The sequence below is a fragment of the Trichosurus vulpecula genome, chromosome 3 (assembly GCF_011100635.1).
Source record: "Trichosurus vulpecula isolate mTriVul1 chromosome 3, mTriVul1.pri, whole genome shotgun sequence".
NCBI classification, from domain to species: Eukaryota; Metazoa; Chordata; class Mammalia; order Diprotodontia; family Phalangeridae; genus Trichosurus; species Trichosurus vulpecula.
Window position 1 is genome coordinate 280248510 of NC_050575.1, and position 22265 is coordinate 280270774.

At 33.0% G+C, this 22265-nt stretch overlaps 1 protein-coding gene across 1 annotated transcript in view; it reads left to right on the plus strand.

Annotated features, from left to right (window-relative positions):
* Positions 1-22265, plus strand: part of XRN2 (5'-3' exoribonuclease 2) — a 103307-nt gene that overhangs the window by 56889 nt on the left and 24153 nt on the right. Inside the window, exons 16-26 of the mRNA XM_036750531.1 lie at positions 37-155; positions 2187-2322; positions 3794-3901; positions 3998-4087; positions 4684-4756; positions 8652-8735; positions 10456-10553; positions 10636-10715; positions 13625-13681; positions 21188-21256; positions 21353-21484. Coding sequence (XP_036606426.1) covers positions 37-155; positions 2187-2322; positions 3794-3901; positions 3998-4087; positions 4684-4756; positions 8652-8735; positions 10456-10553; positions 10636-10715; positions 13625-13681; positions 21188-21256; positions 21353-21484 — 1046 coding nt within the window. The remainder of the gene's footprint in view (positions 1-36; positions 156-2186; positions 2323-3793; positions 3902-3997; positions 4088-4683; positions 4757-8651; positions 8736-10455; positions 10554-10635; positions 10716-13624; positions 13682-21187; positions 21257-21352; positions 21485-22265) is intronic.

Consider the following 22265-nt stretch of genomic DNA (forward strand, 5'->3'; position numbering starts at 1 on the left):
ACCTTTTATTTGTACTATAATAACTTTTGTCCCCAGAGTCCTTTAACATCTCCCAATACTAGTTTCACTTCTGATGGCTCCCCATCTCCAGGAGGAGGAATTAAGCGAAAAGCAGAAGATAGTGACAGTGAACCTGAGCCAGAGGATAACGTCAGGTGAAGCCATTTTTTTTGTAGCACTTTGTTAGCAAATTGCTGAAATAGATGCAGTCTAATTAATGCCATTTAGCTTAGAGCAGCAGTGCCTTCCGATGCTTTTCTGTGATCTTTTTATCCACCAGTAATTAATGTGGAGGGTTAGAATATTCCGTAAATTCCAGTGAGATGTGTAAGCTATAGCTGTTAAACCTAAGTATCTAGATTAGTATGCGTGCAGGTTTTCGTCCTCCAAGCCACTTCTCCCTTTGAGACCAGGCACTAGATTGGCTAGACGTTCAGTGTTTAGATTTGATTATGTGATCTGAATGTCACTGTTTTGAGATTGAATTTTTTAAGCTGTTTAACCCATAAAGTTCAGTTATCCTTAGATACATAATATAGCTGATTTTGATTATCTCAGTAGAATAACTCCTTTCAAAAAAGGTACAAAATCATGAATACTCAGAAGTGTACAATTGCATAAATTAAAATAACTTTTGAATTTTAATTCATAAATTGATTTATAAGCATGAACTTTGCTTTAATGTGAAGTTATTTCCTTGGTATGTACTTAATTTTTAAGAGTGTATTTTGATCAACAGTGTCTTGAATTTGAGGTTTTGATAGTCAGCATTGCTTTCAAAAATAAAACAAAACTTTGAAAATTCAAAGATAAAAGGCTAAAAATTTATATTTTTCAGAAAGAAAATATGTAAAACCTAACAAAGAGTAAAGTCCAACAGATTGCCTTTGGTTTTTAATCAACCATGAAAGTTGAGTTTTTTGGTGATTAGAAACTTGTTTGAAAATTCTGTCATTTGATAGTAGCAGACTCAGTATTCTATAATTAGAACCATCATTGAGCATTTGTTTATCACCCTACCTGACGTATCAGGATGTTACCACTTCTCTTCATAAGTATAGCAGTTTCTTACGGATTCTCTCATTTATAGCAGGTCAACCAGTAAGCATCAATAATAGCTTATTATATGTTTTTAGCTTTAAAATTAAGATTATTTTTAGTACTGGGTAGAAAATATTCCTAAATTTCTGCCAGTGTTTTAAGATTTTTTTTTTTGATCCTTAGCAGCAGTGGTAACGTTGATAGTCTGTTTTCACTCAGAGAAGATAAATATTGGCCATTTGTCCTTAAATATGTAAAAATGTGTAGTTAGTACACATTCACACAAATATTTTTAAATGTAGATATTAGAACAACATGCAAGTTGTTGATTTTTGTAATAGTTGGATTTTTGGGGGGGGGAGGGTACACTTTCTAAGTGTAAGATAAAAGTGGTATTTATGAGAATCTAATTTTTATATTAATTTCCAAAATTGATTAGGAAAATTGAGTTAAGAAAAATACCTCAAGAATTAGCCCTATGGGTACCTTGGAAGACACACTGGCTTCCTGATTTGGTGCAGTGATTTAAATAAGTATACAATGAATTGTCGATTGTACTTCAGTGCATTATCAGCTTTGAGGAATTAACTGCAATAACCTGAGGCCTCCTCATCCTCCTTTTCATACCTACAATAGCACTCAGCTGGTATTGGGGTGGGGCCTATGATAGAGTGAATTTACTTTTTAGTATATTCCAAAACCAATCATAAATTATTTTCATATGATTAATTATGTTGGGTTATCTGTTCCTTTTTCCAGTCTACTATATTATTAATCAAGATTGTCTTGGCATTCTTTTGTAACAGATTGAGCTTTGTGTACTAGTTTTTTATGCCAAAAGCAAATTTTGATTAAAAAGCCAAGGAACTTGGCTTACACGGTGCTTTTTATGGGTCTTAAAACCAGTATTATAATGGTTTGAATGAAATAAAAGGTTGCATTATTATTTTTGTAGTCACTTGTAGGATGGTCAAATACTGTGGACAATTGGGATTTTTAAAGAAATATGCAGTTATCTATTTTGGCATTGCAGCTTATATACTAAGTGTATCTACTCTTATGTTAAATTTCTTTGTTTTAGGATATTTAGACAGTTTTCATAATTAGCATCATAATTGAGCATAAATTAACTGCTTGGGTTTTAGGTTATGGGAATCTGGTTGGAAGCAACGGTATTATAAGAACAAATTTGATGTTGATGCGGCTGATGAGAAATTCCGTCGTAAAGTTGTGCAGTCTTATGTTGAAGGGCTATGTTGGGTTCTTCGATATTATTACCAGGTACTGAGATTTTTTTTTTCCAAATCTCTTAACTACTGATTTTAAGAAGATAATTTTTATATATTCTATTTACTGAAATGTATCTTAAAGCAAAACCTGTGGGCTTTTCTTTAAGCTTCCTATTCCTGAATTGAATCCACTGCCCTGAATAATATTTTTGTAAAGCTTTCTGAATTCCTGCGAGAACAGTATATAAACTACACGCGCGCGCGCACACACACACACACACACACACACATACATTCTCTGTTGGGTTAAAGGATTTCACTTTATCACACAGGATGATTGACTTAAGAGATTATTAAAGGTCAGTGTTCTTTAACTTGGAATAAAAATTAGAATGATGCAATAACTAAATTAATTAATTGAAAGTGACTAAATGACTTTACAAAGAACAAAGCATGCAATATACTAGTAAGAATTAGAAAGGAATTGAATTATGTCAATCTTCTCTATGTAATGCAGTGATGTTACATGAAGTGCATTATAATTAAAGTAATCTGTGTCTGGTTTAAATCTTTTGATAATTGAGATGTCAGATTGGTAAGAGATTAGTTAGACATATTGGAGGTGGTAGCACTGGTCGTTAATAACTAATTTCGTGCTCTGAGAGCAGAGGGAGTTTTGTGTGACCTGGGAGTGGATGAAATTTAACTACTAAGCAATAGAATTGTGTGGTGCAATTAGTATTAATGTTTGTAGGATTTATTCCTATTGATAATATTGTTACTTCTTTTTAGTATCAAAGCACTTAAACATTTTAAAGCTTCCTCATTTTTATAAATACTGTTTAGTTTTTCATTAGTTTAGGAGATGTGATTATTATTTTATAGTGGTAGTAGGAATCATTTTGTCTCTATTGGGAGAGTATTGTATACTTGACACCTCCTTTATTTTGTTTGAAATTTGTTTACCGGGGCCATCAGTTACGGAAAGTTGAAAGTTAATGTGTTAAGGAATGGCCTCTTTATTTTGTCACATAAGGAAAAATCAGTTTTCCTTCCGCAAAGTTATCATTCAAGATAATGTATTTGAGGGTGGAAGGTAGATTCTTTACCCACTGTGCTCTCAAATATGTAGATTTGTCTTAAGTGGATGGTATGTTGAATTGTCATCTGTAAAGACCTGTATTTTAAAAGCATCATGGCTTGGAGGCAACCTTTTAAGTGTATTAGTTTTGTTTCCTAAAGCAGCCTAGATCCCAGATATGTATTCGATAATAGGCTCTATTGTTTTTAAAAATGCTTTTATAGTTTTTTTCTAAACCCAAATTTTGCATCTGTTTAGGAATCAAGGAGTTCAGTAATACAATTGTAATAAAGACCAACTTCCTAAAAGTGTATGGCTGACCTGTGTATATGAATTATATCTATTTTGGTAGTTGTATGCTAAAAATATTACTTCTTAAAGCAATCATAATTTTCATTATATTCATTGTGTCCATAATTAACACAATATTTAATACCTTTAGGGCTGTGCTTCCTGGAAGTGGTATTATCCTTTTCATTATGCGCCATTTGCTTCAGACTTCGAAGGTATTGCAGATATGCCCTCTGATTTTGAAAAGGGCACAAGACCGGTAAGATTGATTGTTTAGAATTGTAGCTTTGTGGGAACTTTCTTGCCAACTTGAAAAAAAATTTTACATTTTCTTAATCATTTGTCTTTTTTTCAGTTTAAACCACTGGAGCAACTTATGGGGGTGTTTCCAGCTGCAAGTGGTAACTTTCTACCTCCCTCATGGCGGAAGCTTATGAGTGACCCTGTAAGACATTTTTTTCTTAAGAAAATGTGTATATGTATGGAGGACTACTATTTAAAAATTTTTATTAATCTTGAGTCACTACAGCTTTTATTTTCTAGTTTAAATACTATTAGAGAAATAGAACTACTTTTGAAATTTAACTTTAGCATACCTAATTTCATTGTTATTCAGAAATTTTAAAAAAATTTGTCCTGTCTATTGACACTCTAAACTTTTTTTAAAATCTGCTTTCTCTGTCCATGAAGGCTTCAAGGTCTAAGAAGAATAATCATGAAATAACCCGCCGAACTGTTCATTTCCTTAATGTGTTCATTGGTGTGATAAAATGTGATGTAGGAGCAGACTAGTATTTAATGAACTAAGTCCATAATTTTAAATTTTAAAATTCTGGCATCTGTGTCAGTTCCTCAATCTTTAAAATACAATTACAAAAAATCAAATTCATTAGTAGTAGAATTAGGTTATCTCTATAAAGAGTGTTCATTTTAAAAAGCTATAAAAACCATAATCTGAATGAAAGATAAATATTTTTAAGACGAAGACATAACAGACTTTCATAATTGCTTTTAACATTTTATTTTCATCTTCTAATGCAGGAATCTAGTATAATTGACTTCTATCCTGAAGATTTTGCTATTGATTTGAATGGGAAGAAATATGCTTGGCAAGGTAATAAGTTTCTTACTGATCTCAGCTTTAGAGAACCTAAATGCTTATATTTGGGTATGTATGTATATATTTGTGTGTATATATGCACATACCCTTATATAAATGAACAAAACCATAATGACATTTTAATTAGACATATTTGCTTTGTGTGTTATACTTAAGGAAAATATCTTCAAGTGAATGTTTAAAAAATAAAAATTCATATTGAAGAATGAACTGGGATTTTGCACTTAATCTAGATTGACAATGGTTAATACTAATTTTTTCTTCTATTATTTTTACTTATCAGCCTTCATATGTAATTATGTAATTATGTCTTTTATCTTCTTTGCATTCAGTTAACAGATCTTACTCTGTTCAGTCAGTGAGCAGTGCTTTAAAAAAAAAAAGAACACAAACACACGGGTTCTTTTGGGGATTTGCTTATTTTGGATACTTTTATATAATTTTGAATGCCAGTTTTATTTATTCTTTAATGTCTTTTCTTTCTATCTTTTCCTTTTTTCCTTTTGACTTGCCTTAGTATCTAGCAAAAATGTCACTACATAATCAGGATCAATTTGAGGACACACTCATTTTTTCAAATTTAATTAACAATTAAATGAGATAACCAAATATGTATTTGTACTTGGACAACTATCTCATGTTATTCATAAAACTTGAATTTAATGAATAATTTTAACATTTTTCTCAGTCATTCATTTTATTGGTAAAGCAAGGAAGTAGTAAAAATTGATTGACATCTAGTACATTTTCTTTCCTCCCACCATCATTCTTGGTGCTAATGAGCAAGTAAAACATCAGAAAGAGAAGTAGGAAAATTAAAAGGCATGGATGAAAAAAACATGAGGTGGGAAAAATGTAAAGTTTACTTTATAACTTTCTTGTTTTATTTAGGGTGGGTTTTTGGAATCCCTTATGATTATGTGAAATTAAGTTTGAATCGGTGATGAAAATAAGGTATAAAAACCAGTAGTGAGAAGGAAAGTAAAATTTTATACATGCACACAATTTTATCTGTTTCATGCTTTGAGAGATAAGCGGATATCAGAAGTTATGTGGTATTCTGATTTCTAACTAAATTAGTTCATGCATTAGCCAAAGAACTTGGCAAGGAGGAGTTAGTAAGGATATGAGAGTACTTTTTTTTGATGCTTAATTTCGACAACAAATTAAATTGGATCCTTGGGTTATCAAAAGCATGTTAAGTAGACAAATGTTGAACGGATAAAATCGTATCTTTGTTACTACTCTTGACTCAAGTTGAAGCCCTGTAGTTAAAGTTAAAGACATAAAGCTTATAGAACTTTAAAACACTCTGTTCTTTTAGTTATCATTGAGTTATTGTAATAGCGATTGACAGTGTCGTATTTAAATGCTGAAATGGAAGCACTTATTCCTTAGTTTTGATGACATTGTTAAAAATCCTAAGAGGAAATTACTAATATCAGCAATTATTTTTGGTGGCATTGTGATTTTGTTTGAGGATTGATCTCTTGAGTTATTTCAAGCTATGATTTTTATAAAGTTTCTTACATGAGGTAAATTTGCTATATTTACTTGAGTTAAGTACTCCACTGTTAGGTTGTAGCCATTATTATCTTCAAAGTATGTGAGTTTGTTAAATATTTTTTAGTGAGATAATGTCTATAAGGTATACTTGAGATAAAGTTCAGTGTTCTTTGAAAGAATCACCATTCTGAATGGTGGAAGATGACAAATACGTAGTTTCTTAGCATTTCCATGATATTTTATACTTCCCCAGCATTACGTATTTTGTGTGGCATGTCCTTTGCATTGCGTGTTTTGTGACTTTAATGCTGCTAATTCTTCAAGTTTCTTGCTTAATAGGACTTAACTGTTGAATTTCTTTATGTTGTGAGGAAGATTTTCTTTAGTGGAGATTTTTAGCTATTGGTAACACATTGTATCAGAAGTTAATATGTAAAAGAAAATAATTCTGTATTCCCAGTGTTACTACTCAGTGCTGGCTTAAAATTTTTTTTTTGATTTATATATTCAAACTATATGGTTAAATAAACTTGGTCTCATTGTTCCCTACATTTCTCTTTTAATATTACTATCCTTGAAATACATTTTCAAATAATTCTAGACATTATGTAGGAATTTATTCTTTTGCTCTTTGACTTGCTATTAAGAAATACTATCTTCTCAAGAAACAAATTCGCATCTTCAGAGTAAATTTTGTTAAGGCCTATTCTCAGCATCCTTTGAGTAACTATTTGAAAACTTTGAGGGGGAGGGGCAACGCTGAAAAATGTAGTCATTGAGACAGAAGTCAAAAAGTGAAATCAGCTACATAGAAGAAGAGCAAAAAAGTAGGTGAAGATAGTAAAGGTTTCAAAATTGCCATTCCTTGAAACTTAGCATTTAATATTACATTTTTATTTTCTTGAATTATTCATTTAATTTTAATTTGGAAGTGTCTCACTCACAAGAAAGGATAGCTCTGATTGTTAGGAAATTTTTTCATGATGTCTAAGCCTAAATTTGTTTCTTTGCAGCTTGTACCCATTGTTTTTGGATCAGCCTTCTGGTGCTAGACAGAACCAGGTGTAATTACTCTTCCACAAGAGAGCGCTTCTGACACTTGAAAGCAGTTATCATTTTCCTCTTAAGCCTTCTCTTTTCCAGGTTAATTGGAAACTTAACTCTTTTCCAGTTCCTTAAACTGAGGCTTATATGTCATAGACTCCAGGTCTTTCACGAACCTAGTTGTCCTGGATACTCCCCGACTTCTCAGTGTGCTCCCTAAACTTCCCAGCACTAAATGCAGTACTCTAGATGTATGTAGTTTGAGACTACAGAGGGACAGTTATCTTGTTATTCCTAGAAGCTATGCCTGTTTTAATGTAGCTAAAGATCACACTTCTTGGATCATTAAGCTTGCAGTCTTCTAAGACTCCCATATCTTTTTCAGACAAACCACTTTTAGACACCATCCATTTTACAAATGAGGTCCAACATTGAGATTGTGACCAGAACCTCAGTCTACATTACTTAAATGTAAGCACCATAGCCAGACTCAGCAAACATATTATATTTTCTTATTTGAAGGAAGTAGGTATCTAATTTTACACTTCATTAGTTAATGGAGAATGTTTTTATTTGATACTTTAATGTTCTTCCTACATGAGACAATATGGAGTTTGACTTGATTTCCTGATGGATTTTTTTTAACTTTAAAGGAAAAACTTGTTTATTTCATTAACAACAATCTCAAGGATGTTATTGTTTTTATATTTATATTAACTGATAAAAGATTCCCACCCATAAGTCATATAGGTTTAGAGTACAGAGTGTCCCAAGTGCTATTAATTTCTAAAAATCTACTGTATTGTCAGCTAATTGTATATATCACATATATACATATCTATTTGTCTGTACATGTCAAACTTAGGTTGATATGTTTTCAATAAGAATTTCTGGCCATCATTTTTAAAGAACTAACGTGTCTTTTTTAATAGATGGCATTCTCAAATGTGTGATCATCAACTGTTCCATTATTCCATAGCAGCAGAAACTTTAAATGCAATTTAAATGCTATTGATGTCCTCATTATTTTTTGAAGGGGAAATTGTGACAGGTGATGTAGAAAAAGTGAGTAATTAAATCATTTGAAGTTATAATTTATAGACGTCTTAAACTATGACTTTTCTGCCATTTTGATTTTTTCAGCATTCTAGCCATGAATACTTAACCTTCTAGTTTGAAAAATTTACGTTAACAATGGTCAGTCATTTTTGAATCTCAACTCTTTCTTGGTCTTTACTTCACACATTTGTTTTTCTGTACTAGCAGGACACTTTTATTAGAAATGCTGATTTAAGTCAGTGGTGACAACATTTAGCTGATTCTCATTTTTAAAAACTAGGTGTTGCCCTATTGCCATTTGTTGATGAACGTCGTCTCAGAGCTGCTCTGGAAGAAGTTTATCCTGATCTTACACCTGATGAAAGTGAGAATTATATTTTAAAATATTAAGTGCTTAATATACAATCATGTACTTAACATTTCAGTCTTGTATTTTTTTGTAAGATTGTATTTCTATTAATGTTAGTTATGCTAGTAATAAAAAAGACTGACTCAATTCTCTTTTTTAAAAATATCAACTTTGATGTTGCTAAATTAATGAACTAACAGTAGTCAGCATTTTTGTACTTTACGTGAACTCACATATAATGTCCAGAAGAAAATCTCAGAATTAAATTCTTATGAGAAATGGACATAATCAAATTATTTGTATGAATATTGATTTCTCCACTGTCCCACCCTATCTGACAAAAGAAAAAATGGTTGAAAAATAGTCTTTCTTAAAAGGAAGACGCTCAGTCAGTAAGCATTTATTGCCCCCTAAGCCCTATAGGCACTGTGCTAAATACTGGGAGTACAAAGAAAGGCAAAAGACAGTGCTTGCCTTCAAGGAGCTTATGGTCTAATGGAGGAGACAGCATGCAAACAACTAGGTGTAAACAAGTTATAGATGGGATAAACGAGAGATAGTAACAGTGGTAGTGCATGAATAGGGAAGCTAGGCAGCTCAGTAGATAAAGAGTGTCAGGTATGGAGTCAGGAATACTCATCTTCCTGAATTCAAATCTGGCTTCAGGTACTTACTAGCTGTATACCTCAGGGCAAGTCACTTAACCCTGTTCCCCTCAGTTTCTTCATCTGTAAAATGAGCTGGAAAGGGAAATGGCAAATCACTCCAATGTCTTTTGCTAAGAAAACCCCAAAACACATGAAGAGTTGGACACAACTGCAAAAAATACACTATTGTTAAGGGGAATTGGAATTACCTTCCAATAAAGGGTAAGATTTTAGCTGGAATTTGAAGGAAGTCAGGGAACCCAGCAGCTGGAGATGAGGAGAAAGAGTATTCCAGGCATGGGGGACGGCCAGTGAAAATGAACAACCAGGAGACCAGTGTTATAGGGTGAATGAGTGAGTGAGATTTTATATTTGATTCTGGAGGTGATAGGAGCACTGGGGGTTTATTGACCAGAAGTATGAGATGCCAGATTGTGCTTTAGGAAGATCAGTTTAGTAGCTGAGTGAAGGAAGGAATGGAGTGGGAAGAGAATTGAGGTAGGGAGATAACTACAGAGGGCCCGTACCAAAACAATGGTTGTGTCAAAGGAGAGAAGGGGGCACATAGTAGAGATGTCATGAAAGTAAAATCAACAAGATGTGGCAACAGAGAACAGTACTAAGATGAAACTTAATACATTGTCACAAATATTTTGACAGCACTGATGTTTGTTAAGCCATACAAATTAGAAACTGCAAAAGTCTAGGTTTTCTCAGAAGATGAATTTTATGTGAATTTTTAAAAATGCAGTAAGAAAAAAAATCTTTAAAAAATCTTTGTCTATTATGTGTTATGAAATTTCTTCTGTAGTTCTTTAACTTCATAGTTTTTTAAACTAAAAAAAAGCCACTGCTCACCTTTATTTAAATAACTTCTAGAAAACCACTAAATTCTTTCTTAACATTCAGAGATCTTTGATACCGACCATATAAAATTTTCCATATAAACAAAGGATTAATTTTGATTGTTGAAATTCCTGATTTCTGAAAATGCAGCTGCTTTTATTTTTTGTTTTTAAAAATGGTTTGACTTAGCTGTTCTTTCCTTCTTTCTGTTTTCTCTATCCTTTTTCCTCTCTTTTTCCCAGCTAGAAGAAATAGTCTTGGTGGTGATGTAATGTTTGTGGGAAAACACCATCCACTTAGTGACTTCCTTTCAGAACTGTACAAAACAGGCTCCACAGAGGTAATTAATGCCGGTATCTTATTTGTTCTAACATTAGAATTAATTTTTTTTCCTGTTAAATTGATCATACATTTCTTCACAGGCAGTAGATTTGCCACCTGAACTTTGTCATGGGATCCAAGGAAAACTTACTTTACATGAAGAAGCCATTCTTCCAGATCAGTGAGTATTTGGATTTAGATATTTGCATCATAGGTTTAAGACTGGAACAAACCTTAGTGATCATATAGTGCCACCTTCATCATTTTATAGATATGCAAACTCAGGTCCAAAGAGGTCAAATGACATATTTAAGCATAACTTAATTCTATACTTTGGAGTTTTGTGGTATCTATTTCCACATTTTTCTTAAAGTTACGAAAGATAATTTTAAAAATAATTACAGATTTGTTATATTTAAAAATAGTGTATTCAGTTTATATCCAAAAATCAGGTTACAGGCTATTGGTCAAGATACCAAGTTTTTATAAATTCATTTCCCATGCTCCTTTCCCCTTTGGACACAGTAATTCTAGTTCTTCCTTTAAATGAGATTCATGTTTTGGTGACAAGGTCTTAAAGTATCAAATTCAGAAGGCATACTGTAATAATAATCATAATCATAAACATTTTCTTTAGTTCAAGAATGATGTTTTAGTTGAGTCTGTCTAGTTAATATTTCATCTCATAAGTTATTTTCTGTAAACCTCTCTCATTTGCAGCATAGCTTTTAGGTGTAGAAATGATAAAAAGTGGCTATTTAATCTAGCTTACGCCTGAACAAAAATATTCTCTATGTCATATTAAAGAAATAGTTATTCAGCCTTTACTCGGAAACCATCTCCTTCTGCATCCCATTTTGCTTTGTGATGACTATTAGGAAAATTTTCCTTATCAACCGTCAACCTTCCTTGGAACTACTTCCTATTGGTCCTATTTCTGCCCTTTGGGACTAAGCAGGAGCTAGGCTCCTATATGACAGCTCTTCAGATCTTCAAAGATATCTATTCTCTCCTCTCTTAAGTCTTTTCTTTTCCTGAGTCAGTATCCTCAATTCCTTAAACTGATCCTAATAGGGTGTGAACTCAAAAGTTTTCACTGTCCTGGTTGCCCTCCAGTAGACACTCACCAATTAATCAAGGTCTTTATTGCAACCGTTGTCAAGTAGAAGACCCTCTTTTTGGCTTTATTAGTTCTTTACCACCTGGCCCAATCTCAACACAGAATCATTGGCATTCTTACTGTTCCTTGAGCACAACTGTCAGTCTCTTGCCTTTCAATCTCTTACCTTCACATGTTGTCCATGACTCCCCCTGTGTGCCTGCAGGGCTCTCTCCCTCACCTCTGCCTTTGTCTCCAAGCTTCCCTGCCCTTTTTAAGAATCAGTGCAAACTTCACCCTCTGCAGTCTCTAGCAGTGCTGTTGCCTTCCCTCTGAGGTACCACCCTGTTATGCTCACACGTCTTATATGGATAGAGGGGTTTGCATGTTGTCTCCCTCATTAGACTATGACCTCCTTGAAGAAAGGGAACACTCTTCTTTGTATCCCCGCTGCTTAGCACAGGGCCTGGCATATAGTAAGCACTTAATAAATGCTTACTGACCAACTTGCTAAAATTTGTCACCCAGAACTGAGCATTTTACTCCAGATTTGGTTTCTTGGTATTACATTGGACCTGTTGCTTACTTATTCTGGAAGCTGTTGCTTTTCATGAAACCTAAGATTGTTGATTCACTGAACTTCCTATTAAATCTCCAGATCTTCAGGCTTATCTTGAACTCCTCTGGCCATGTCTCAACTTCTTGTACTAATGAAGCTGATTTTTGCAATTCAAATATGGCACTTCACATTCATCATTCTTAAAGTTCATCTTATTAGATTCCACCCAATGTTCCAGCCCAGGGATGGGGAACCCACAGCCTCCAGGCTACATGTGGCCCTGTAGGTCCACAAATGTGGCCCTCTTGCTGAATCCAAACTCCACAGAACAAATCCCATTAATAAAAGGTTTTGTTCGGTGAAACTTGGACTCAATCAAAAGGCCGCAGGTTCTGTTCTAGTCCGTCAGGATCCATTTGGATCCTGTTATTCGGTTTGTTAACTGTTACTGTTACTCAGTATGTTAGCTGTCCCACACAGCTTTGTTATGGCTTCAGATATCATAAGTATGCCTTTATTAAGTCAGTGATAAAAATATTGCATAGTACTAGCCCAAGTTCATATTCTTGGGGCACATCACATATACACTTCCCAAATTGACGCAGAACCATTAATGACTTCTCCCTGGATCTAGCCTTTTAACCAATTCTGAATCCATCTAATTGTATTGTTGTCTAGCCTTTAACCTTTCCTTTTCTGTAAGAATAGCATGAAAGACTATCAGTGTTTTGCTGAAATCTTTCTTAAGTTTATACTTCATTCCAGCCTAGTAACCAGGTAAAAATAGAAGTGTTTAGTTTGGTATGTCCTGTTTTCAATGAAGCCATGCTGAATTTTTGTAAAATACATTTTTATATATGTGTGTGTATGTATATTTTTTTTATATCATTTAAATTTCTCCATTTGCTTTTACTCCTGCTTGTCCCAGAGAATCATCCCCTTATAACAAAGAATTTTATAAGAGCAAAAGAACAAGAAGTCAGCAAAAACTGGTCAATACATTAAAAAAAAAGACGTTTATAATCCATATCAGTAGACTCCCCCCTACCCTCACCCTCCCGGTGTAAGTGTCTTCATATCTCTCTTCTTTGGGGCCAAGCTGATTTCTAAGTTTGCAACATTCATTTTCACTTGTTTTGAGCTCATCTTTCTATTTATGCTGTTGACATTGTGTAATATAGTTTTCTTGACTCTGCGTACTTCATTTTCACATCAGTTTATAACTTGCCATGCTTTTCTGTATTTGTCATATTTATATCTTACAGCATAATAATATTCTGTAACATTAGAAAACAGAAGCAACATGAGATTTAAGTCACTCTATCTTCTCTTTGTCAACCATTGCTTATCATGGTCTTCTTCACGCCTCAACAGCTTCAGTTTACTCATGTGGAACAGGTCATAATATTTTAAATCTTTTTTTCTCCTTTAGAATTGTATATTCTCCTGTTCCAGTGTTGCGAGATTTGACACAGAACTCTGCAATCAGGTAAGTGATCCAAACTTTGGTAGTTAACTTTGGTATTATGGGTAAAAGCAAAGTAGAATTTCCTTCTCATCTTTGGATTTGCCTTGTGAAGATATCAGCCATTCTTAGAACCTTTTGTGAGAAATGAAGCTGGGAAGTGACTTTATAGATTATCATTTTTACATTTGGATGAGAAGATTGAAGTACCATGCAATTAAGTAACTCTAAGCATAAGTAGTAGAGCTGAGATTCAAACTCAGGCTTTCTGACTCCTACATTATCTGAAGGGAATTTTGCCAAAGTTTCTTCTACAAATTTCAGTTCATCTCTAATATAACTGTGAACCTTTACCAGGATTCTAGTAAAGAAAACAACTCTCATAAAGCCTTTGCTTTTGGGAAAGAAAAAAATCAAGTAACTACCCTCAAAGAGTTGTTGACTTACAACTATTCTAAAAATTAAAGCTAGAGTTTTTTTTTTCCTAATTTGACTTTCTTGATTTCTTTGGAAGCTTTCAGTCTCCTTATGTTAGAAAGGGCAGGAGAGGACTGTGACTGTATGTTATAGAATTGTTTTTCTAGAGTTAGAGAAACTAAATTATTAGAGACTCAGAGTTTGAAGGGACTTGAGGACAACTGGCCCAACTCTATACCTGAACAAGATCTTCTACAATGTAACTGACCTTTATTGCCTTCTTTGCTTGAAGACCTCTAGTGAAAAGAAATTAAATACATTCTGAGGCAGCCCATTCTTTGTGATAGCTCTGATTCTTAGGAAGTCATTGCTTACTTCAATCCTAAATCTGTTATCACTGCAGTAGCATTGATTGCTCTTAATTATGCCTTCTGAAGCCAAGTAGAATAAGCCTAATCCTTCTGTATGGTAGCTCTTCAAATATTTGAAATTTGCTGCAATTTTCTTTCCATGTTTTCTCTTCCATGTGAAAGTTTACAGGAAGGGAAAGACACAGCAGAATTACCATTTTTTTAACAACAGTTTTAAAGCAATTTAAAGTCATTAAAAGTTGAATGGCAGTAGAGTTGGTTGCCTGGAGAATTAGTGATTTGCCATAACTGTATCTCATCTTCTGTGGAAATTTAATTATCATCTTCTTGGAGTTATTGTAGGAGGGATTTTACACTCAGGTTTGAGTTAGAATAGATGACTTAAGAAATCTCTTCCATAACTGAGTCTATGATTTTAAGAAGTATTTAAAATGTGTTCATAATTCTATGCTTAATAAGCCAGACATCAGCAAGGGCTATCTTTCAATACTTGAATCTGTGATCATGTTACGAGTATTCACTGATCACTAGAATATATCCCTGCCTCATACTGCGTCATTTTATTTTTGTCCATGGCTTCCCATAAGTCCTTCACAGAGGATGCTTAATAATTACGCAAAACAAATTCCCATATGTTTTATTCTTCATCTTGAATCCCTCATACCTCTCTAACGAAGTGGGTAGCATATTTCATTAATCCTATGGAATCAGGGTTGGTCACTTCATTTTAAGAAATTCAGTATTTCCAAAGATCCGAGACAATTTCTAAGGACTTACAATGAAAAATAGTATCCACCTCTAGAGAAAGAACTGATAGAGACTGAATGCACATCAAAACGTACTTTTTTTTTACTTTTTACATTTTTTGTGCTTTTTTTTCCCTTGTGGTCTGTGTTTTCTTTCACAACATGACTGTTATGGAAATATGTTTTGCATGACTGCACATATATAACCTATATAAAATTGCCATCTCAGGAAGAAGGAAAGGGAGGGAGGGAAAGAAATTTAAAAAAAAAAAAACAAAGTTAAAAATTGTTTTTACATGTAATTGGGAAAAAACTAAATTTAAAAAAAAAAAAGAAATGCAGTATTCCTAAATGTTTCAAGGTTATTTTCTTTAATGCTGTTAAAGAGAAATTGTTCTCCTTGTTCTGCTTAGTTTGCTTTGCCTTAGTTCATATAAGTCTTCCCAGGTTTCTCTGAAATTAGCGCTTTTGTTATTTCTTACAACAAATTGTTGTTCCATTATTTTTACATACTACAATTTGTTTAACCATTCCTCAATTGGTGGACATACTTTTAGTTTCCAGTTACTTGCCACTACAAAAAAACAAATAAACCCAACCTGCTTTAAGTGTTTTTGTACATAAGGATCCTTTTCCTCTTTCTTGATCTGCACGTGGGACAGGCCTAGTTTTAATATCAGTGCATAAAAGTTATGAATTGTTGAGTAACTTTGGTTGATTTCCAGGACAGCAGGTTCACTTCACAGCTCTACCAAAGGTTCTTTAGTGTGACTCTTTTCTCACAGCCCCTCCAAAATTGGTCATTTGCTTTTTTCATCATCTTAGTCAAAAAGAAGATGAGTGTGATAGTAGAACCACAGAATTGCTTTAATTTTCATTTATCTAATTTTTAGTTATTTGGAATATTTTTCTCATGGAAGTTGTGGCTTGGATTTCTTCCTTTGAGGATTGATTGCCTGTTCATATCCTTTGACCACTTATCTGTTAGGGAATGGTTGTTATTCTTATAAATTTGAATCAGTTCCTTATTTATTTTGGATATGACTTTTATCAGAGAAACTTACAGCAAAGATTTTTTTTTCACGTTTACCTATTTCACTATTTCCCTTTTTATTTTAACTACATTGGTTTTATTTGTTTAAAAAAAAACTTTAAAATTTAGTTTTATATATCTTACCTATCACTTTGCTCCTCTTGTTTGTTACAATGTCACTCTTTATATCTAACTCAGATATCTGTTTGGAGCTCATCTTGGTATTTGGTGTGATGTTAGTTTATACCAGATTTGTGTCTGATTTTCAGTTTTCTCATCAATTTTTTTGTGAAATAGAAAACCCTAATCCTAGTTGTTGGAATCTTTAGGGTCATCAAACACTATACTGCTGTGTTTGTTTATTTCTGAATGTAGTGTATGTAATATGATAGATCTTTCTGTTTTATAACCAGTTCCAAATAGTTTTAATGATGACTCTTTAAGTATTGTTTGGTATCTCATACTGTTATACGTGTCCCTTCCCCACTTTATTTTTTACTTTTTTCATTATTTCCCTTGACATTCTTTAATCTCTGGATAAATTTTCAAAAATATTTTGTGTAGTTCTCTAAACTAGTCCCTTGGTATGGTGCTGACTAGGTAAATTAATTTAGGGAGTATTGCTAGTTTAATTATATTAGCACCCATAAACTATTAATTTCCCTGACTATTTAGGTATCTGTTTCTCTAAAGTAGTTGTAATCATATAGTCATGTAATCATATAGTCATATAATCATATAATCATGGTCTTTTTATTTTTTATTCTCCCTGTGATTTTGTTTGAAGAGATTTTTCACAACTTGTAACATATAATCTGTATTTATAGTGTTCAGAGGATATTGCTGAAGATGTCACATGTATTCACAAAAGAACTCTTAGAGAAGGCATTTACCTGTGACCCACATACTTAATGTATATCAATTTTGACTACTCATTGAGGTTGTGAGATCCTTTAGTAGAGAAAGAAACCAGTTCTTCTGAATTTTCTAAATTTTCCCCCTTCCCCAAACCCTTACATAGATAGAACGTTAAACAAGAACCTTGTTTAACACCTAGTGTTACAAATTAAAAAATGTTTCAGCAACTATAAGTTAGTTTCTTGGAAAGTGTTTCTTATACTTTATATATTTAACTATTTGGTTCAGTCTAGAGGATTAGAAGTGTCAACCTTTTTATTTTTAGAGAGTATGCGAATAAAGATGCTTTTAAATGGAAGTTTATAGATAAGCTTGATAATCATAGCTATAATACTATTTGTTGGTAAGTGGGGAGTTTAAAATAAAAAAAAAACTTGTAGGAAGTATATGGTAAACACTTAAATCCAAGTACATATGATAGATAAAGACTTGATGGTTCAAAACATTTAGAAAGGTTTTTTAGGTGCTATAATGCTTTAGGGAATATTAAACTGAACGCCTGCTTTTGACAGAATGGGAGGAGAAGCCCATAAGTCCTAGAAACTGCCTTAAAATGAAAAATATATTCATCATAAACTTTTCAATATGAGAGGATAGAATTCATATTTTTAAAATTTTTATGAATGGTGTAGGCATAAAGGCATAGTAAAGATATAACTTGCTAACTGGAGTTTTCTCTTTTCTCTCTGATGTATACTAGCAGCCCCAGAACCGTACTTTAAAAGACATTTCAAAGGATAATTCTTAAAGTGAATTGAGTTAGAAAATTGTTCACTCTATTTTTATTTTCTTTTGAGGCTTCAAAAAAATGTGTCAGAGCATTTCATTCTTAGGGATACTATATAAAGTACTACTTGTAGTACAAATGAAAAATCAATTTGGCATCCTTATCTTCAGCATCTTCATAACATAGTAGACTTTACAGTACTAGTGACGTAATCTTGTAATTGGAGTAGTAGGTTACATGTCAAGAATTCATTATACAACGTTGTAAATGCTGCAGATCTGTTGGTATTAGATATTTTATAGTGTCTAAGTTCATGTTGTGCCTTCCTGCAAATGGAAATGCCAGTTACTCATCTAAAAGCACTTAAATAAAATCTGAGTGGGAAATCTTGGCCATTAGAAGCAGAAAGTGTATTTTATGTTAATGGTGGTGAAACTTGTATTTATTTGTATAAAATCATTGTATTTTTAATTTCAGGAGCACCTTATCTTCTACTAGGAGAATTTTATTCAAATTGTAATTTGGATGAGACTATATTAAGAGTTAAATGTTAAGTACAATATTATTTCAGGCAATGTGATACTGTTTTATTGAAGGGTGTGTGTGTAAACCTCAAATTTCATAGCCAAATTAGATTTAGAACCAAAAGGGACCTCGTGGGGAAACTAGTCCAGTCCCTTCATCTTTTTAATTTTTTAATAGCTCAGCAAAGTGAAGTGGCTTGTCCACAATCACAGAGGCTGCCAGTGGTGGTAGAGCAAGAAGTGGTAGAGCATAGTAATGTGGCCTTGAAATTCAGGCCCTGTGACATCAGATCCAGTGCTCTTTGCACTGCCCCATATTGCATACAGCTCCAAAATGCTCTTCCTCAGGATCTAGGAAAAAGGAATATTGCTGTTAGGAATAAAAAAGACTTTGGGGCAAAAAATGTCTGCTGTTAATTTAAAAACCGAGTCATTTTTACCTTGCAAAATGGAAAATTATGAAGAGGATGTTTAGGTTTGGATTTCTGCAAATTTTATTCCTTCAGATATCATACATAGAAAAATTCTTAAGTCATGATATGATGAAAAAGTTGAGGTAATATAAAACAAGTTGGTTTAAAAGAAAATCAACAGTAATGAACTTTTGTCATGTACCAACAACTTAAAGCTTTGAATAGCAAAATTAGTTTGTGTTTTATGTCTTTTTTTAATTTAGAAAAATAATTTATCATCTCGATATAAAATTTTAGAAATTGCTATATTAACATCAGGAATCCTCTAAGAAACAGTGGAATTTAATAGGGAAGCCTGTGTCCCATCCCGTTCCCCTCCTTTTCCCCCTCCCCCATTATTGCATCATTGTTTCAGAAACTGATCTACAATGACTTGCTCCTTGAGCCTCAGTGTCTTCATCTGTAATATGAAGGTTTTGGACATGGCCTCTGAACTCCCTTCCAGCTCTATATCTATGATCCCATGGTGCTATGACTTTAAGGGTAAATAAATTCTTTAGTTTTTCTGGAAGAGTAGAATATTTATTTAATCAGTGGAGAATAGCAAGACATTTGTTAAATAATAGAATTATTTAAATACAACTATTTAGATGTATTTTATTCTTTTACCTAACTTATAATGGGAGAAAACAAATCTAAGAGGAAGAAGTAGAGAGTCTGTGATACATTTTCCCATTGTCTCAGATTTTGGGAGTATTGCATGAATAAATTAAATATTATTTCAATTATCTGTTATAAAGGTTAAACATACTCTTCCATCAACCCTCATTTATAATTGTCTTTGGAACTTTTTTTGCATTTTGTTGGCTCCTAACTTGGTTTTCAATTACTTCTATTTAAAAACACCTTTTTAAAACCATACCTCCTTTCCCACCATAAATGGGTGTGATAGAGAAAGTTTTAAAGTGGTAAATCCAGAGGAGAAACAGAATTTCAAAACTGTATGACACTTCTTGAACCTGAGTTTCATGGTATTTACTAAATTTGATTTAAAGTCCATTTTAAAGTAAAATGCTGTGTCATTATGACCATAATGAAAGTTTGACCCCAGAGAAAATATACCATCCTCCTTTCTTTGCAGAGATGGGGACTATAGGTATGGAATACTGCATATGTTGTCAGACTCTGATTGATTGAGTTTGGTGAATTGGCCTTTTTCTTCTTTTTTATTCTTTGTTATAAGAGATGGCTTACTTGGTAGAGGAGAGAGGGAAAGAAAGGTGATATAAAAACAAAAAGTATCAATACAAATTTTAAAATAGTTGTTTCTTAAAACATCAGATATATGCATAGTTAATGCAAAAAATGCAAAAATACATTCAGAAGACATACACATACTTATCCATTTGGGATTACTCACATTTCTGCTCCTTCTGTCATTACAGCAAATAAGAATAGAATTTTTAAAACTGACTAATTCAGCTTCTGGTTTCCTTTTTGATGTAGATAAAGTACAGTGCCCAACAGAGCTAGAGAAAAGGAGGAGAATAAAGGAAACTAAATGAGCTTAGACTAGATTTTTTTCTGAATGAACATTCACTTTTGTCATATTCTGCAATTAGTTTTCATCCTTTATTCCACAAAAGCTACCAGTAGTGTTACTTAGATATTAAAATGAGAATATACTTCTTCAAAGTAGGCAACTTCTCTCTTCATTATTGTACATAAACTACTTGTTTTTATATCTAACAACTTTTGATCGTTTTTAACCTGAATGGTTCTAAATAGTAAATTCTCTAATAATCAAGAGGTTATAAATAAATGCCCACTTTGTATGTGACACCTGCCCATTATCACACAGGCTGAATTTTGTTCTCTTAAAATAGACGTACAGATCAAATCTCATTACAGTAAAATGGACTATAAAATAAGTCTCTAAGATCACATCCTGGGAATGACTTTTTAGAAGCAACTTTTTCTTTGGGAATTCCAGTAATTTGTAGAATTTTGTTGTAATGGGATTTGACCCTTATTACATGCTAAGGGGAGATCCTTAGTATATATGAGCAGATTTAAAGATTTTTAATGTTTTAAAATTTAAATTTTAGATTATAAACATCTTTAAAGCTTCTTGTATTGCTCTGTAGTTTTCCTGTACAGTGCTTTTGACACAGGAGACACTAAATAGATGCTGTTGACTGGTATCAGTTTGAAAAGGAGAGTATCTAAAACAGTCAACCAAAGGGAGAAATAATTAGCTGAAAATTTAGATATCTGTGGAATTCAGTTATTCACATTTAAATAGCCATTTGAGAGTTTGAGTAATTCAAGTTGTACTTAATTCAGCTTTTCTATTAAAGGATTTGTTTGCTCTTTTTCAGTATTAATTTTAAAGACCCACAGTTTGCTGAAGATTACATTTTTAAAGCTACAGTGTTACCAGGAGCCAGGTAACTAAGTTTACTTTTTTTTCAAAACTAACTACGTTATTTCATAATGGTAGTGCATTTGTATATAACTAAGATGTTGAATTTTCAAATATTCAGAAAGCCTGCAACTGTACTCAAACCTGGTGATTGGGAAAAATCCAGCAATGGACGGCAATGGAGACCACAACTTGGCTTTAACAGAGACCGAAGGCCAGTTCACTTGGACCAGTCAGCATTTAGAACACTAGGGTAAGTGATACACTACTCATTTCCTTATATACTTTTCTCCCCCAAAGTGTTTTTTTTACCATAAAGTCATAAATAATCTTAGCAGTCATTCTTAAATGTACTCAGCAGTCAAATCATTTTAAGAATAACCTTGAAAATTGACAGAATGCAATCTAAGTCTTTAATAGACTATAAATTAATATGTTCATTTCTTCAGTTTCTTTGATTGTTTTTTCTGTGAAACATTTTAAAATTTGCTTATCTGGCCTGGTTTTTCTTAACCTTTTGAAAAAATGAGTTAAACTATAATATCTTGCTGTGTTTTTTTATGATTAGAATAAAAGAGAAGCAAATTCTTTTGAAAGACTCCAGCAGTATTTTGTAACTTTAATTCATTTCATCTCTCTTCTATGTGTAAAACGATACATTATATGCAGGAGATAAATAGCTGAGAAGTCCCAGTCCCAGGAGGATTCTTCATGGACTTCATTAGTCCAGTGGAAGGGAACAGAGGAAAGTGACTAAGAGGTGTTTAATTCATCAACCATTAAGTAATGATTAAGTGGGGCAGCTAGGTGGCGAAGTGAGTAGAGCACTGGTCCTGGAGTCAGGAGGACCTGAGTTCAAATGCGGCCTTAGACACTTGACAAACTTACTAGCTGTGTGACCTTGGGCAAGTCACTTAACCCCAATTGCCCTGCCTTCCTCCCTCCAAAAAATAAAAGTGTTTTTAAAAAAGTAATGATTAAGTACAGATTATGTGCTAGGCACTCTGCTGGGCCCTCGGGATACAAAGACAAAA